The sequence below is a fragment of the Anopheles marshallii genome, chromosome X, assembly GCF_943734725.1.
Source record: "Anopheles marshallii chromosome X, idAnoMarsDA_429_01, whole genome shotgun sequence".
In the NCBI taxonomy this organism is placed as follows: domain Eukaryota; kingdom Metazoa; phylum Arthropoda; class Insecta; order Diptera; family Culicidae; genus Anopheles; species Anopheles marshallii.
Window position 1 is genome coordinate 6,411,397 of NC_071325.1, and position 17,249 is coordinate 6,428,645.

The 17,249-nt window shown below is 46.3% G+C and overlaps 3 protein-coding genes across 6 annotated transcripts; 2 read left to right on the forward strand and 1 right to left on the reverse strand.

The window, feature by feature from the left end:
• Positions 1–1,607: 1,607 nt before the first annotated feature.
• Positions 1,608–6,667, reverse strand: LOC128713263 (thioredoxin reductase 1, mitochondrial). 4 transcript variants are annotated; one of them, XM_053808147.1, is made up of 2 exons: positions 6,652–6,667; positions 1,608–3,091 (listed from the first exon to the last, which is right to left on the reverse strand). In XM_053808147.1, the coding sequence occupies exons 1-2, from the start codon at positions 6,665–6,667 to the stop codon at positions 1,608–1,610; spliced, it is 1,500 nt and encodes a 499-aa protein (XP_053664122.1). The 4 variants fall into 4 exon arrangements, with proteins under 4 accessions (XP_053664122.1, XP_053664113.1, XP_053664106.1 ...); XM_053808138.1 differs by having other exon boundaries at positions 1,608–3,094; XM_053808131.1 differs by lacking the exon at positions 6,652–6,667 and adding an exon at positions 3,622–3,718 and having other exon boundaries at positions 1,608–3,094.
• On the forward strand, positions 6,354–7,902 carry LOC128713294 (C-factor). Its single transcript, XM_053808158.1, has 3 exons — positions 6,354–6,482; positions 7,225–7,276; positions 7,337–7,902. The coding sequence occupies exons 1-3, from the start codon at positions 6,354–6,356 to the stop codon at positions 7,900–7,902; spliced, it is 747 nt and encodes a 248-aa protein (XP_053664133.1).
• A 1,888-nt stretch (positions 7,903–9,790) lies between these two features.
• Positions 9,791–13,001, forward strand: LOC128707357 (arf-GAP with coiled-coil, ANK repeat and PH domain-containing protein 2). Its single transcript, XM_053802312.1, has 4 exons — positions 9,791–9,846; positions 9,914–10,936; positions 11,126–11,422; positions 11,495–13,001. The coding sequence occupies exons 1-4, from the start codon at positions 9,791–9,793 to the stop codon at positions 12,999–13,001; spliced, it is 2,883 nt and encodes a 960-aa protein (XP_053658287.1).
• Positions 13,002–17,249: the final 4,248 nt, after the last annotated feature.

Genomic DNA, 17,249 nt, shown 5'->3' on the forward strand with positions numbered 1-17,249 from the left:
CAGGGTGCAAAACATTCACAAGAGGACAAAAGATTGATCTAGGGCACTAGTCGAGGGCGCACTGGCGGCTATTAAAAAAAAAGCCAAGCAAACCGATCGTGAGGAAAATGTGGTTTTTCAGCAGGAGACGAAATCATCACCACACACACATACACATTGCATTTATGCGTGCACGCCCTTCCCCCAGCAGACAATGTGTTTTAAGGAGGTTCGAATCAGATATATAGTAGAAGGATACCGGATACCTACCCAGATGGCCCTACCACATCCCAAATACTGGCTCGGGGTCGATCATATGGAGGTGAGCCACGCTACCGACCGAACTTCGGGTAAAAAGCGCAACCAGTGTGTGTGTGCTGCATGGACTTGAAAATAAATCTCTCCCTTTGTCGCAGATGGCAATGGAATTGATAGAAACGTTTCGGGGTGGCTCTTTCGTGTGAGTTTCGGTGGCGAGCGGTTTCCCATGACCCGATTAACGCGAAAGAAATGCGGTGAGAACATTCTGGGATGGATCCGAATCCAATCCAAAATCCTCAATTGTTTTGTTTCGGTCAATGTCTAAAAAACAAAATCTTGCGGATGTGAATGCCAAATCGAAAATACAATCATGTCGAGACATTTGAATTTATCGGGATTAATTTAACTCATGAAAAAATAATGTGGATATCTTCAATCTCTGAAAACACCATGGTTCGTGAACGATCTTAAATTGAAGATCTAAGATCGACTCCCTGAATCTGACCGAACCAACCCATTGCCCAACACTGACCAAACAAACGGGGCGGCCCGATGCAATGATGATACCGGTGCCGGTCTCCACACGAACGGATCGGACCAATCCCCCGTACGCAGAACTGACTTTCCAGCTACGGTTAAATAAAGTCACAGAAAGCCAGAAATGGCCGACCTAGTAGACCTCTTGAGGTTGCTGTGCCGATTAAAGAAGAAAACGGTGAAAAAAAAACAACAAGAACGCCACATACTTTCAAGTTTAAAACTTGCAATTTCGATACACATGTATTGAGTTTCCTGTTTGATGTTTGATACTGATGAAATTAGAGCGCGTGCCGCAAAGCAATCGTTCGCGACCGGAAACTGGAAATGCATTGGCGGGAGAAAAGGGTAATACAAATAGTGATGTTAAATATTAAAGATTCTAAGCAAAACCCTGTGTTTTTCGTGCGCAGAAACCGCTATCTAACCTCTCTTTGCGAGGGAGCCTACCTTTCTAAGGGACCTAATCTTGCCTGACGTTCTTCAAAAAATGGTTCTCACACCCTCTTTGCTTCACAATCGTTATTTCGCCCTGCATTGTCCCCACGACAAAACAAATCAACCACAGACACACGTCACATCCGGTCAATTACATTGAGCGAATCTACACAACATATTTCACAGCGATGGGGACCCTAACCATTCCTGACAGTCGAACTAAACGAAACTCTTCCGCTCTTTCTAAACGATTATTTTTTGTAATGGAATTTCTAAAGCATCCTTTCCTGCCCATCTCCCGCCAAGTGCGTATTGTGAACGATAATAGAACTGAAAAGATAAACGCGAAACGAAACGGTGTTGGTTCGGGGATCAACGAGCCGAGCCCCTTTTTAGCTGCAGCAGGTGGCCGGTGTCGGATCCAGCCCGGAGCTCTTCGTGATGGCCAGGCGGGTAAACTCCTCTGCGACGGTCGGATGGATGCCGACCGTGTTGCGCAGTATCTGCATCGTCAGGCCACACTTGAGGGCAGCGGCAAATCCTTGAATTACCTCACCAGCGGCTGGTCCAAGGAAATGTAGCCCGAGCACGCGCTGGTTGCCTTCGCGCAGTGCGACCGCCTTCAGGTAGCAGTAGCGTACCGAGCGCTGCGGAACGAAGAACTCGGTCGGCTTGTAGTACGCATGGTACACCTCAATCCCGTCCTTGCCGTGGGCGGCCTCAGCGGCCTCCTCGCTCAACCCCACGCAACCGTACTCGAGTGGCGTGAACACGGTCGTGGCAACATCCGCATAGTCCATTCGCTCCTCCGATCCACCGAACAGCCGGCGGGCAATGATGCGCCCGGCATGGATCGCAACCGGTGTGAGTTCAGGCTTGCGATACAGCACGTCACCGACCGCGTAAATGTGCGGCACATTCGTCTGGTCGATCTCGTTCACGTCGAGCTTGTCCGATTTGCCTGCCTCTGCCGTGATGACACCGGCATTCGACAGCTTCAGTGTGCCGGTTTCGGCCTGACGCCCGATCGCAAACAGCACCGTATCGTACACGTCTTCCGCCGTGCTGACACCAGCGTCACCCTCCGTTTCGTACCGCACCAGCAGCCGCCCATCGGCCTGCTTCTCCACTGACAGCGGACGGGTGCGGTGATGGAACTGGATGCCCTTCTCCACCATCGAGTCACCGACCAGGGTGGCCATCTGCTGGTCGAACCCGCGCAACAGTATCGAACGTACCATTACGGTCACGTCGTAACCGAGTCCCTTCAGGAAACCGGCACACTCGAGCCCGATATAGCCGGCACCGACCAACAGCGTTCGTCCGGGTGCTTTCGGCAAGCTGAAGATGTCATCGCTCGTGATGCAGTACTCGGCCGCACCGGGAATGTCCGGATAGCGCGGCCGTCCACCAACCGCAATCACTACGTGCTTCGCACGCAGTTCCCGCTCGGTTTGGTTCTTCATCACCGCCACCACCGTGTGATCGTCCTTGAAGTAACCGAGCCCGTTCACGTACTCCACCTTCTGATCGCGCAAATCTACCCGCGTCACCCAGTTTACTGACTTTATGTGGTTCTGCACCGACTCGGTCAGCGTGGCCCAATCGTGCCGGATCGATTCCGGTTCCGGCAGCTTCCAGCCGTACGGTTGCGAGTCGTGTATGGCTTCGCCAAGCAGTGACGCCTGGTGCATCAACTTCTTCGGAATGCAGCCTACATTGACGCAGGTACCGCCCAGGCCCCACTTCGTACCGCGCGGTGACGGTTTTACGAAATCCAGCACGGCTACCTTGGCGCCCAGCTGCACTGCCTGCTTGGCACAGGCCAAACCACCGGAACCGCCACCAATTACCACCAGATCATAGTCGTAGTTTTCTTCTGTGAAAGACACAAAAACAGAACCATTAATACACATATAGACAACCGAAATTACAACACATTTGATGGAAGAACAACACAAGGTTTTCTTTTTCAGGCGGCGTTGTGGTGCTACCTTCCGGTACGAGCGGGCAAACAGTTTGGTCCAACGATTGCAACAGTTGGTAAAGCAGGAAACGCTGCGTCACAATATGGCAGTAAAGCGAATGGCCCACCGTCTCCAACATTATGCTCAATGGTGGGAAATAGATAAAACAACAGCAACAGATACTAACGCACGGTTGACGCAGCCATGGAAAATTGATTGTAGTTCAGAAACCAACGTTTTATCGCTTCTATATTTGCCGGCTACGGAAAACAAACCGTTCGGGGTGCAGGTGTACAAATGTCAAACAAACGTCAACCAATCGGCACAGTGGTATGTATTTTTGATTGAGAAAAATAAATTTTCTGCACAATTTTCGTTTTGGTGGAAATGTTAACCAGAACTAGATGAAAACCACGATTAGCAGCTCGTTTCTACTCACTTGCCAACATGACGGTGGCCTGTGTTCGAAGAAGTCGCACACACTGTACGACATTTATAAGGCTCCGTACAGGTCTCGTAAGCACGGTGGTCGCCATCGGCGTTCGGCGTTTGTGTATGTACGGTCCCCGTGTAGCGACGGCCGGTGATGATGATGCCTTTTTTCGTGTATTGTTCGTGTATCTCCTCACTACACTGATAATACCAGCCCACGGTGAATATGGTAATACACAAAAACGAAAACCCACTACCGAATTTCGTAACGATATGGGTGTTTTTTTCATAAAAAACGGCCAAGCCGTATTGCCAACAATATGGCTGTTCGAAAATAATAAAAAAAGTTGTGCTTGTGGAACACGATTTGATAGCTTCTTTAAGGTACTCTTTTTATGTTATTTTACTTTACACAATACACGCACACGCTCCTAGCGCCGGCACATACAAGAAAGAATAAAAAAAAGAGAATGTCTCTTCCGACTGTTTTTTTTTATTGTGGGCCACCACACACGTAACAACAATATTCGTAATATGTTCCGAAAAGTCTTTCCGTTTCACTCCGTTCCCATGCTTCGGGTTTTGCGCTGTCCTTTACTATACACAATAAAGAAGCACAACAAACACTCTCACTCGGATCGATAGTCCAGTTTGGGCGAAGGAATTGTTGGCAATAGGACAGCTGGAAACCGTAACGCCACCACTCCTTATCCCGTGCACTTATAAAACCCAGATCGCACGGATCTGGTTGTGCCTCTCGCCGAAAGCAATACGATCAAAACAACACACACACTCAAGTCGCGCTGACGCAATTGTTCAGCGTGACGAAAAGCAGGATGGCCGCACGGTTAAATCAAAGTGCGGTCTCCTCCCGTGTAGTGGTGGAATTTATACACACATACATGCGCCTTTATCGCCAGTTCCCGGCGGTAGAAATAAAAACTGGCGAGTCTACTGCATTATTTGCATGAAGTTTTGTTGATAGCGTTTGTAGCTGTAATCTTTTAGTCTTTTAGAGTAAAGAGGTTGATGCTTTACTAATAAGGATTAAGGTTGGACATGAGCATCACCTTTTGTGGGAGACCCAATAACCATACATTATTGAAGATCCCAACGATACGCGATGAGATGGAAGCTGAGCTTCTCCACGTGCAATGTTCAATTGCAGCTACTAAATGTTGCACCAATTCCACAATTATACCCATTGTACTAGTAAACAACAATGGCGAGGGAAGCATTATTGTAAAACTTTTAAAATAATTCCATCATTTCGTCATAATGTAAAGTGGACGCACGGTATCTTTTCCCACTCTTGACCATTTCCTGTGGCAGTAAACGCTCTTCAACGCTTCACTTCGCACCCTTTCCCACAAGTCATTCGTGTGGACGGATCGTCGAGACGCTTCTCGATGAAAAACCGCCCCACCGACGAGTAGTAAGTCATGCGGAATGACTTGCAGAAAGCGAATATCTATGACATTACTATCTCGAAGCCCCTCCCCCCCCTCCCCTTCTCTTTTCGCTGCTTCAACACTACCCTTCATTTCCAATTGGAATGAGCACAAATTGGTTTTACAAACATTCCCATTACCTTTTGGAATTCACAACCGTTGCCTAGTAACGGATGTGTGGCAGCACAAATACCCAAGACAACTCCGCTGCCGGTTGCATGATTCATTGGAATCAATAATGTAGCAATAACGTTGAGTCTTCCAATGCAGTAATTGGAAGCCATCTAATGGTACCATCACAAATCCCGTACCAAAAACGATCAAACATCATCGAGGCGCGTTATCAGGCGGCGAAAAAGACAAATGATGGGCCAAAGAAGCGATATCGGTTTATCAGCTTCCTATCAAGTAACGTGATTGCGATACGCAAAGGAAACCCTTCAAGAATTACTATTGTCAATCGCTGCTTGTATCCCGTCGTCATACGCAACAGCGATAAGTTCAGCAGTATCATTATGTCAATTACAAAGGCTACTCTAGCAGCTGACCTTCTACTTGTTTCGACTGATTTCTAATGGGATTTCTAGAACTAAATGGTTGGGGTTGTACATAAAATGAAACTCATGCCGAAAGCTATTGAAACACATATTAACTGGTCACGATCTTGAATACCTCAAAGGTAGTGGTCCTTCTCAAACCTACGTTAGGGTGTGTGGTGGGACATATCATCATAATTGACCTTACATCTCTACTTTCTCTCTACGTATTATTGTCTCGCAAAGAAAGAAATCAAAGTCGCCTTTATCGCCTTTGGGAAGATAGGAACATCTTTTGCCGGTGTGTTGGTATGTTCAAGATTTCGATTTCCAATGAAATTCCCAAAATGCCCAGAACGATCGTGGTGGCGGAGATTGTGCGCCGAAAGCAGGTTTGACAGAAACGGCCAGAAGAGAACGAAAGAATGATTGTACTCTTTCTCCCGCACACACCGAATCGGCATCATTCGCGTCTAGGCCGTGTCAGACGATGCCGGTTCCGTTTGTTTCGCCTGCACACGCCGCTGTCAAAACCAAGTAGCGCCCCACTGAAGAGTTCAGAGTTTTGCAGAGCTATAATCTTCCAAGGCTCACAAGAGTTCGTAATTATCTTGCGCGGTCTTTCTTTGCACTTGGATAAAACCTAGGCCCTCGGAACAATCGTTACGTCACTGTATGCAAATTGTTCTTTTGTGGAGAGTTTTGGAACGTTCCGCGCGAGTGTGTGAAAACCCGGAAGGTAGCGTACGAACATGAACAGCATCCTTATAACCGGTTGCAACCGTGGTCTCGGACTGGGACTGGTCAAGGTGCTTGTTGGTTTACCGGCCCCACAACCGACCCACATCATAGCGACGTATCGCGATCCACTGAAATCACAGGTAAGGGCCACCATATTGCACCATCCAGCTTCATTGCCAATGACACTTCGCAAAGGCGTCTGGAAAGATCCACAACGCCTTCTCGCTGTACAGTGTACGGTCTTCCAAAAACACTCTCTCACGCACAGTACACCACGCTCTACAACAAGAAAAGAAAATTTCAACTTACGATTCAATGGCGCCATGATTTTGCTGCAGAAATCTCTTGTCTGTGTTATGTCGCTCGCTGGCTGCGTCACTCTGGGCAATTTCACTACCGGAAGGCACTATTTGTTCGCAAATGCGGGAATGCTATGGTGATTGTTTTACACGGTTGAAAGATGGACTAATTGTTGCACCGATGACGCTTCGATGACGGGATTCTTATGCCGGTTTCACGATTCGTTCACACTCGCTTGCTGGTGGTGGTTTGACGTGAGCTGTGCCTCGGACGTTCGTTTATCCGTGAGAAGAATAGCAAGCCAGCCCGGTTATTCGCACTGGCACGAATAACCCGAATCTCTTCGCTGAAATTGTGCAACTATATGTACATGTGTGCGTGAAATGTGTCGAAACGTGTGCTAGATGAGAGCGAGAGCGCAGTTGTGTGTGTGTTTTTTTTTGCAACATCGTCATGCAATTGTTCCTTCCTTGCGCGACTGTTGTAAGGTTTCGCAACTTTTAAATAAATCGTTATTGATATTGATATTTCCCTTCCGCTCAAATTTCACTACACATTTCTTTCCTTTTTATTTAATTTTAGGATTTGCTAGAGCTTGCCAAACAACACTCCAATATTGTGCCATTGCAATTTGGTAAATATTTCTTTTCTTTACTCTTGATAAAAAAAAACTAATATTTGTATTTTGTTTTAGATGTGAAAAACTTTGATCTCTACGACCAGTTCGCAAAGGATGTCGATGCGCTGTTGCAGGGGGCTGGTTTGAACGTCCTGTTCAACAACGCCGGAATCTCGCCCAAATCGACCCGATTGAACTTTACCAAGCAGGAAGATCTGGTGGACACGTTCGTCACTAACACGGTCGCACCGATCATGATGACGAAAGCGTTCGTGCCTCTGTTGAAGAAGGCATCCGAGTGCAACCCAACTGCATCGGTCGGTCCGCAGCGTGCCTGCATCGTGAACATGAGTTCGATTCTTGGCTCGATCGAAGCCAACCGCGAGGGTGGACTGTACGGATACCGGACGTCGAAGGCCGCCCTCAACGCAGCGACCAAATCGATGGCATTGGATCTGAAGGGTAACCAGATAATGGCGGTCGCACTCCATCCGGGTTGGGTGCAAACGGATATGGGTGGATCGAAGGCACCGTTAACGGTGGAGGAGAGTTGCACCGCCATGGTGCGCACCGTACTCGCCCTGAACGAATCACACAATGGAGGATTTTTGCAGTACGATGGAAAACCGCTGCCATGGTAGTGTGTTTTGTATACTCGTCTACTTTAGAATGTAGTACATTGCTGGAATGGTCGCATTTTTTGTGGAAATATACTCGGGATCATCTGTTTCGCAGTGCTCAGAGAGATTTGCGATTTTGTTTTGAAACAAGTCAAACTGGTATAAAAATGGCCCAACATAGCATCTCCAAATCCGGTATAACGACAGTTAGGTTCAGACATTTTATATTTACCCTGGAAATTAAGCGAATAAGAGCCTTAATAGCATTATAATAATTTTTTGTCTTAACTCGAACCCTTTTCAAAAATCACAAATGTGTATTTTGTTAAAAATCGTGCGCTGTGGCGCTCTATTCAATTGTGCAGGCAGTGTAAAAATACACGCACACACATTTAAAATCGTACTGCTGGTGTCATGCGGTGCTGTCAACATCTTTTGATTTCGTTTCTTTCCGTCACGTGCCAACCAACCGTTCATGAGCGGGGAAAATATTTTTGTTAAATGATGAATGAATTTCCTTACAATAGCGGAATAAAAGCATTCACAACCTTCTAGAATGTTTGGACAGGTAAATATTTAACCCAAAGCTAAAGGAAAAAGCGAGATAGCCAAACCAGTGCTCTCACTTTTTATTCGTCACAGCTGTCAAAAACCCGACTCGCCCGTATAAACCCAGCTCGTGTATTCAAAACCCGTTCCCTCGTGTGAACGAACAGTTCAGTTTTGTTTTAATCCATCCGCTGTGTCTCTGTTGTGTGTGTCGTCTTCCCTTTTTCTATCAACCCTTTCCCTACGCACATTTAACAGTGCAGCAGCTGTGCCTGAAGTGTGTTAGTTTGTTTGTGTTTTCCTTTTTGTTTCGAGTGTGTGTGTCTATGGGTCCCATCCTTCATCCTGCCTCATAAATGTGCAAGGTATTTTCTCGTTGTTTGTGAAAGAACAGTGTTAACTTCCTTGTTGCTGCTCGCCTAAACGGCAGGATTGCTTCATTCGTTGCTGGTGTCTGGCACAGTTCGATCGGCATTGTACGTATGTGTGCGGCACGGTAGAAGGTGTGCCTGCCTTCATGGGATGGTGTTGTATGCACACCTCCAGTCTGTTGCATCGCAACAATTTCAGCTGTTGTAAGTGTGCGAATCCCATACGGAAGGGAATCAACTTTGTTCAGCGCATTAAACATTGTAAACTAACACGCCTATAACCCAATCAAGAGAAAGAGCAAGAAAGCAGCATGTGAAGACGTAGAACTGTGAGACAATTATGTCAAATCTGCTATACATCAAGTTTTAATAAAAACAAAAGCGGAAACATGTAAGAGACACGCATGCAAGGTTGTAACAAATAACAGTGATATCGCTTATCGGTTCCATTTATGTGTGTATACCACCCGTTGTGCGTGGATACACGTTGCGTCCCTTTCTAATTGAACGCTCATATATTGTATCTCTCTTTCTCTTTCCAGCTTGCACACAAAAAAACGCAGTTGAACGAACGATCGCCAGCGGATCGGAACGAAGCAACCGTGACAGGGACCGTTCTCGCCACTTGCCCGCAACCTGTTCGTGTGAGGGTGGTAACCAAAAGTCGGGGAGAAAGTGGATTGAAAAGTCGCCAGTGTAGTGGTGTTTGGACAACGATCCGGGTGTCTGTTCCCTTCCCTACGCACAAAACCAAAGCTTGAGTCATTATTTCCGGTTAGGGGTTATTCGCAAAGCGAAACTTCACTTTCACATTGCATGAGTGCCACGCTGCGCTATCCAACACACTCACACCCTGCGATCAATCACATCCATCAACCGGTGCAAACCAACGGTCTCAGAGGCGGCAACCACTGCTGTGCATCTAATGCGCGTTTTGGTGACATCACGTCAAGTTGCTAAAGCTCCCGTAGGGGACACCGCCAGGGACGATGGCGCAATGTAAGATCGACTTTGGCGAATGTCTGAAAGATTCGCCCAAATTTAGGTAAGTGAGGTTCCGTGATATAATCTAAGGGAAGAACAGAACGTAAACAGAGTTTACCCACACGCAGGTTACGGCTGGAGCAGGAAGAGGCCGAAATCGAACACCTTGAGACGCGGTTGGAGAAAATCATCAAAGCATGCAGCGCGGCCGTCGACAGTGGCAAGGAGTACATTCGGCACCAGAGCACATTCGCCACCTCGCTGTGGGATCTGCAGAAACACTTTCAGGACAGCAAGAATTCAACCAACAAACTGGCGCAGCTGATACAGCTGCTGCAGGAGATGAACATGTTCCACACAACGCTGCTCGATCAAGCGAACCGTACCGTGCTGAAGAATCTAACCGGCTTCCTGAAGCGTGACATTCGCGAGGTGAAGGAATATCGACAAATCTTCACCAAGGTATCGGAGAATCTCGACAATGCCGTGTACAAAAATTCGCAAGTTAGCCGCAACCGTCCAGCCGACGTGCTCGAGGCGGAGAACGTTTTATCTGCTTCGAAATCGTGCTTCAACCATACCGCGCTCGACTACGTCAACTACATCACACTACTGCAGAACCGGAAGCGGCACGAAATATTGGGTACGCTGTTGAGCTATCTGCAGGCCTGCAGCACCTACTTCCACCAGGGAACGGATCTGTGCGAAGACTACGGGACATTCTTCAAGGAATTGAATGACGAAATTGGACTAATGCGGTCGGAGTACGGTGTGCTGGACAAGCAGATGCAAAACCGCCACACGTGCGTGAACGATCCACGCCCGGACCAGCCAGAGCCGGCTAGCGATACGGCTAGCGGGGGCGATTGTGGTGGTGCTGGTGGTGATGCCGGCGGTGGGGGCGCTGATAATGACGGTGGCGTTGGTCGCTTTCCAAATTACATGGAGGGCTATCTGTTTAAGCGTACCTCGAACGCGTTCAAAACGTGGAACAGGCGGTGGTTCTGTATGCGCGACAATCAACTCTTCTACCGCAAACGTACCGGCGAAGAGTTGCCCACGGTGATGGAGGAAGATTTGCGGCTCTGCACGGTCCGGCCACTCGCCGATTCGGACCGGCGCTACTGTTTTGAAGTTATATCACCGGCCAAGTAAGTCATCAGAATCTATGTGGTCGAACTGGAAAAACTTTCCAGGTTGGGATGCTCATCACGAAAAAGACGGCTGAGTCTAAATCGTTTTACGATAGGGTGGTTCATCCTAAACCTCATAGAGCTCGTCCTTGTAGCGGTGTGCTTGTTATAAGTATTGGGTATTCTATTGATCTGTCTCCTTTCCAGATCACACATACTGCAAGCGGACTCGGAAACGATGATGAACGCGTGGATAAAAGCCCTGCAAAAGGGTATCGACTCAGCCATCCAGCATAACAGTGCATACAGTAGTGATATGCGAGGTCTGGTTAGTAGTGTTGGTGGTGGAGGAGGTAATTCGGGTGTGGGTAGAGGACCGGGTGGTAGTGCATCGGCGAGTGATGGTAACCGATCGGATGACTCGCGGATGGACGCGAGCGGGAACAAACAACGCAGTAGTGCGGGTCGTGGTTCCGAAGGTGCTCGCAAGGGCTACAAGAAGATGTAAGTAGAGGAAGCAGTTCTTCTGTCAGGGATGTCCTCTCTAAATTTCCACTTTGAATTCTTTCTTTTTAGCAACTGGACGCAAATGTTGAAAATTCCAGGCAATTCGCGGTGTGCCGACTGTGGCAATGGGGAACCGCGCTGGGCATCGATTAACCTCGGCATCACGCTGTGCATTGCCTGCTCGGGTGTGCACCGAAGCCTCGGCGTGCACTACAGCAAGGTGCGGTCACTAACGCTGGACGTATGGGAGCCGGAGATACTGCGCGTCATGATCGAGCTCGGTAACGATGTGATTAATCGGGTGTACGAGGGCAACAAAACCCGGCTGGCACGGTTCGATCGTGCGACGGATAACTGCGAGATAGCGGTGCGCGAAGCCTGGATCCGGGCGAAGTACATCGATCGGCAGTTTGTGGTGCCGCTGGGTGGTGGGACCGGTACAGGTCCGGACGATAGCAGCACCTCGTCTTCGACGCTCTCGTTCAAGAGCCTCGGTGCGGACAGTTCCAAGTTTCCGGAAAAGTGGAGCATCAAGAAGCTGCGCCGGCGCAGCTATCGACAGCTGTTGCGGCGTACCAATCAATCGAGGGTCAATCGAAGTCAACCAACGGAAGTGACGGGTGGGCAACGTTCGCAACCGATCACCAATCTCGACGACGATGACGACGATGAGGAGGAGCACGAAGGGGAGGACGCGGACGATGAGGAGTGTACCGGAAGCCGGTCGAAGGGTTGTCCGGATGCGGACGAGAAGGATGTGCTAACGCACGTACCGAAACAGTTTGCCGATATCTTGCTGATCGGGGAAAATATCCTGACGGACGATCATAACCTGCCGGACGAGGATTTGCTGCTGCTAAACTCCGACCAGGAGTCGACCAGCGGCGAGGAAGATAACGCCATCATGGAGTGCGAGGAGCTGGAGCGCCTCTCGCCCAACTATTTGCTTTATAAGGCGGCCACCGGGCACAATCTGCCGGTGATGAGCCAGGCGCTGGCTCTCGGTGCGGAGAAAAGCTGGCCCAATGTGCACGACGCCGACCGGACGCCACTGCATGCCGCTATTCTCTCCGGTTCCGTGATGTCGTGCGAATTTCTGCTGCTGAACGGTGCGTCAATTAATGCGACCGATCGGTACGGGCGCACACCGTTGCATCTCGCTGCTGAGCAAGGTTCGGCAGCGCAGGCGTATCTGCTGCTGAAGCACAAGGCAAGGTACGATATGGCGGATGTGGATGGGAGGCGCCCGATTGACATTGCGGTTGAGAAGGAGGACGCGGACATCGTGACGCTGTTACGGTTAACGCTGCTGAACGATGAGATCGGTTCGGGCGAGGATGGGGAAAGTTATCCCGGGTCCGATTCGACCTATGTCGCGGTTATGAATGAGTTTTCCCACCTCGCGAGCAATCAACCACAGCGGCTTCAGCGCAACCGTCATCAGCAACAGCAGCAGCAACAGCAGCAGCAGCAGCAACAGCAGCAACAACGACAAGCACTAGTGGCCACCGATGATACCAACCCGATAGTGACCGATCTCGATGCACCCGAAACGGGTGTGATCAGCGATCGGTAAAGAGGAATTTCACACTCTCTTCGCGCTCGTGTAAAGAAGCAGGTGAAGTGTAAAGAACACCAACGTTTACCGTCGAGAAGAGGAATCGTTCCCTCCCCCCATCCCCCATTACATCACAACGTTTGCAGAGCATAAGCTTTACAGAGTTGAAAGGAAACAAAAAGAAGAGCAAAAGAGCCTTAGCGCCTTCGTTTAAAACCAATTCCATTTAGTGTTTAGTGCATAACAACACTCACACTGAACCACATTCTATTAGGTTATGGTGGGTGTTAGATTAATTCTCCTGTTGGGACCGGTTAAACCGCCGCAATCTGCAAACGATTGCGGAGAGAGAGGAGCCCTTAAACACAAGGACGCTCGGCTCTTGCTGATTGTTGCCTTATTTCCCTCCTCCTTTATGGATGTGTATGTGTTAGTTAGTAGCAGCTGCAGTCCTCTCTGGCTGACGGATATCGATTTTAGTATTGCATTTTTGTATTTGTCCCCTATTGTTTTAAATCCACTACTGTGCGTGTATAATGAAACAAAGAATCTGCATAAGATGCTTTTTTGTCCGAGGGACTTTTTGCGCATTAGCTTTACACGGTACAGTTTTGCTTTTCCTTGCACACCGTTATACATAACCAACTAATTTACCCGTAGAAACAATCGCACACGTATTGTGCAGTATGACAACCGAAATGGTATTGGTGGGGGTCAGTCCATAGTTAACCTCATTGCACACCGAGAGCGCAGACGATAAATATTCGCTCAATATTCCAACTGTTCTCGAAGTCACTCTTAACAAAACCCTACTTGTTACTGTTACGTTCCCTTTAAAGCTACCTTATATACATCTGTTTGTTTTTTTTTCGTGTATTATGATAAGATACTAGATATTAGCCTATTGCCTATTATTACCTCATTTTCGGCTATTATTCGCCCTACAAAACCAAACAAATCCAATTAAAAAAAAAGAAATGCAGTACGACAGACAGGAATGGTAACCGCACCAGAGCCTTATATATCTCTCTCTCGAAATCTCGAGCTGTTGATTGTGAAGGGAAAAGAAGTTATATTAATCTTGCACCAAAAAATAAATACGAAATTGAGACAAAATATGCAATTGCCAGTGTTGGTGTTACAACGTTACTGACTTCGACTATTTCAGATGATAAAATATCTTGGTACTGTTTTTTTTTTGTCTTTTTAATGTGCGTATCAAACAGCTGAGAAATCAATTATTTTCATTTCAATCCAATCTGTCGAGCAAATCAGAAATCCTCTGAAAATGCCCATTTTATTTTTTAATTTACACGTTTAAAAGATTCATCTAGATGCAATCCCAACCCAACATTTAATAACAACGACCAACAAAAAAAAAACTCACACATAGAAAGAAACACTATTAAACAGAACGCAGCAGAGATGTTTAGTTTTTTTTACTTGATTCAATTTCATTAGCGGTTTTTGTTTTTACACTGTTCCATCACCAAAAGTTGTGACCCACACAGCCCCGGTGGAAGGGGACATTGACCGAGGATTTGTGGGCGAACAAAATGGAAGCTTACCGGTAGTACAAACGTCCTTTCGCCTGAAATGTTTTGCTTCGCAATTGTTCTGTTTTTTTTTTATACGTTCGATCGCCACAAAAATATATCCAAACCTTGTTCGCTTGTTTGTTCTTTTTCTTATAGCGGCTTTTATAAATGGTGTTTTGTTATTTCTGAACGGGGTCAGAGATTCAAGAGTTCTACCACTCTTTACTCCAGCATCTCATCCGCGAGCTTCACAAGCTCCGACTAGTTAGTCCTTTTCGTTGTATCACTTCACTAAGCGTCCCCGCTATCCTGGACACAGGATTAATCTTTTTTTTTGTTAGCTTTGCTTGATAAATATGGTTCAATATCTTGTATACATGTGTAAATGTATCTAAATCGCTGCTGTTTTTTTTTTCTTTGTTGTTTCGCTTAGGCTGAGAGAGAATAAGTCTTTTGCGTGTTTGTGAGCTGGGGGTTTTGCATCCCCGCCACGATGAACAATGCACTTGCGGGGTTATGACAAACTGGGTTGCAAGATATTCAATGCGTTATCGCTCTTATCGCTTCCTAGAAACACATGTTGTATCTGTCACAGCTACTTTGCAAAAATTGAACGGGGAGCTGAAAGTTGGAACTGAAAATAATTTGAAAAACACCAATATAATCCACAAAACAAACAAGCACACAATAAACGTATTAGTTAGAGAAAATAAAACACGAAATAAGGCATAAAACCAAGAACAAATATAAAGAACTCATATAATACCTACCAAACGGACGCAAATCCAAAAGTAGAAAACACAATACAGTGTAACGAACAAAAGAACGAATAACGAACACAAACAACACGCCACATGAAAGAAACATTAAACCCACGAACAAAAACCGCATTGTAAAACGTAAAAGTGAGTGTATAAAATGAATGTAGCAAATGTCTAGCATATGTTTTTTGGGGGTGTGTGCACTGCAAAAGCGCTAAACCACAAAGATGTGTTTCGTCGCACAGCCACAACAAAACAAAAATCATCTCCCTGGATCGCATCTTGGCGAACCTCTTATTGCATATCAATGCTGCTCTAACTTCTCTGTCACGCTTAAAAGCATTTCTTCGTGACCTAACGCGGTGTAGCTTTTTCCTTGCAGAACTAAAAACTATCAAATTATCGTCGTTGAGGAGGGGGAAGTATTTTAACCCTACTTTAACCCCTACTTTAAGTTTGGAGTATATAAACGGATAATAGTATCGTGTTTTAAAGACGGAACTCATTCATCACCGAGTTAGGTTTTAATCATCCAATTGCTAATCACCCTGTGTCAACCATAAAGTTAACTGGGACATGGGACAAGTCAAGAAAAATGCTACAATTTAGGGTTTTTTCATATCAAATCATGTACCAAAAGGGAAAGAATACTCTTTCCAGCGCATTTTTAGTGGAAATTGTTTGATTGGTTAGCGTTTATGATATGGGAAAAGCACTAAAACACTGACCCATTCAGCTACGTAAGTAAACGATAACACTTAATTAACACTATGCTACACTCTTTCGTCCGTATTTCTTGCACTACACCAAGAAAGTATTCAAAAGCCATTTGCAGTTTAGTGACATTGGTTATTACCGTACTACTCCAATTTCGTTCGTTTTGCTTTGCGTTATCCGGTTGCACTGTAGGTGTTTCCTGCAATTTACAGACCCTGTTTCCTATTTACACCATTAGAATCAACAACGCTTCTTTGTCGTTTCTTCATGCAGCGTTAGTTTCGATGTTTAGGATAAGCATTCCCTGTTATTATTGTTTGTTAATCATTACACAAAGTCGATTGTGGTCTGTACCGTGTTACCTGTTTCCTTGTTTCCGTATCGTATAAAAGAACAAAACCCAAATAAACTGCTCATTTTGCACTAATGTACACGTTGTGAGTGAAACAAAGTTTTAAAAAATCAATAAAACTCCTTGGAGCATCAGACACCCCATGCTATAACACAGACAGACCGCGTTAACACAGGCTGCGGTCATACTACAAACCCGGGCGTGTGTTTGCAGGACATTGGTTGGAGAATTTGCTCTTGTTTGTATCTATCCTCTATGGTTTTATTTCATTTTGTTGCATTTTGATTCAATTTTCTTAACCCGTTAAGCCTACCACCTTCCCTATACACCTCTCTCTCTCTCTCACTCTCTCTTTCTAGTATTCCATCATTTCTTCAAAAAAAAATCTTCAACATACGGTGTTGGTTCCACTTGCACTCATTTTCCGACATAGTTTTCTTCTTTTTTTGCTTCTTTTTAATACAATAATATATTTCTATGTATATAACAACCGTTTTGGAAGGGTGTGCTGCACGTATTCCATATCTAGGCAACTGTAATGGACCGTGAAAAACTGCAAGAAGATTCTTCTAGATTGTCTCTCTTGCGGGGGGAAAACCATCACGCACCCCCTCCCCATTATTACTTTTTCCAATTTTCTTCTCCTTCTTTTGCCTTCCAGGGAGTCACTTTCGCTGTTTTGCACATTTTTCATGATAACCTTTTTCGATGTGCAATTTCCAGTTTGTTTTGTCCTGTGGTTTTGTGACGCGGTTGAGAGGTTTTAATTGATTTTGTGTTTGTTTGCTTTTTTTAAATGTTATATTCATCGAATTCACTCGATTTATTACATGAGACACTACACCAAGTTTTGCAAAGGGGAAGGGAGGGACAAAAAGGGACCGGCACACACACAAAC

Bases quoted from the DNA above. Each gene is read 5' to 3' on its own strand.
- LOC128713263 (XM_053808123.1), bottom strand. From the start codon at position 3,321: ATGTTGGAGACGGTGGGCCATTCGCTTTACTGCCATATTGTGACGCAG. The intron at 3,095-3,209 runs GTAGCACCACAA...TGTCTTTCACAG, and splicing joins TTGCCCGCTCGTACCGGAAG to AAGAAAACTACGACTATGAT.
- LOC128713294 (XM_053808158.1), top strand. From the start codon at position 6,354: ATGAACAGCATCCTTATAACCGGTTGCAACCGTGGTCTCGGACTGGGA. The intron at 6,483-7,224 runs GTAAGGGCCACC...ATTTAATTTTAG, and splicing joins GCGATCCACTGAAATCACAG to GATTTGCTAGAGCTTGCCAA. The intron at 7,277-7,336 runs GTAAATATTTCT...ATTTTGTTTTAG, and splicing joins TATTGTGCCATTGCAATTTG to ATGTGAAAAACTTTGATCTC.
- LOC128707357 (XM_053802312.1), top strand. From the start codon at position 9,791: ATGGCGCAATGTAAGATCGACTTTGGCGAATGTCTGAAAGATTCGCCC. The intron at 9,847-9,913 runs GTAAGTGAGGTT...ACCCACACGCAG, and splicing joins AAAGATTCGCCCAAATTTAG to GTTACGGCTGGAGCAGGAAG. The intron at 10,937-11,125 runs GTAAGTCATCAG...TCTCCTTTCCAG, and splicing joins GAAGTTATATCACCGGCCAA to ATCACACATACTGCAAGCGG.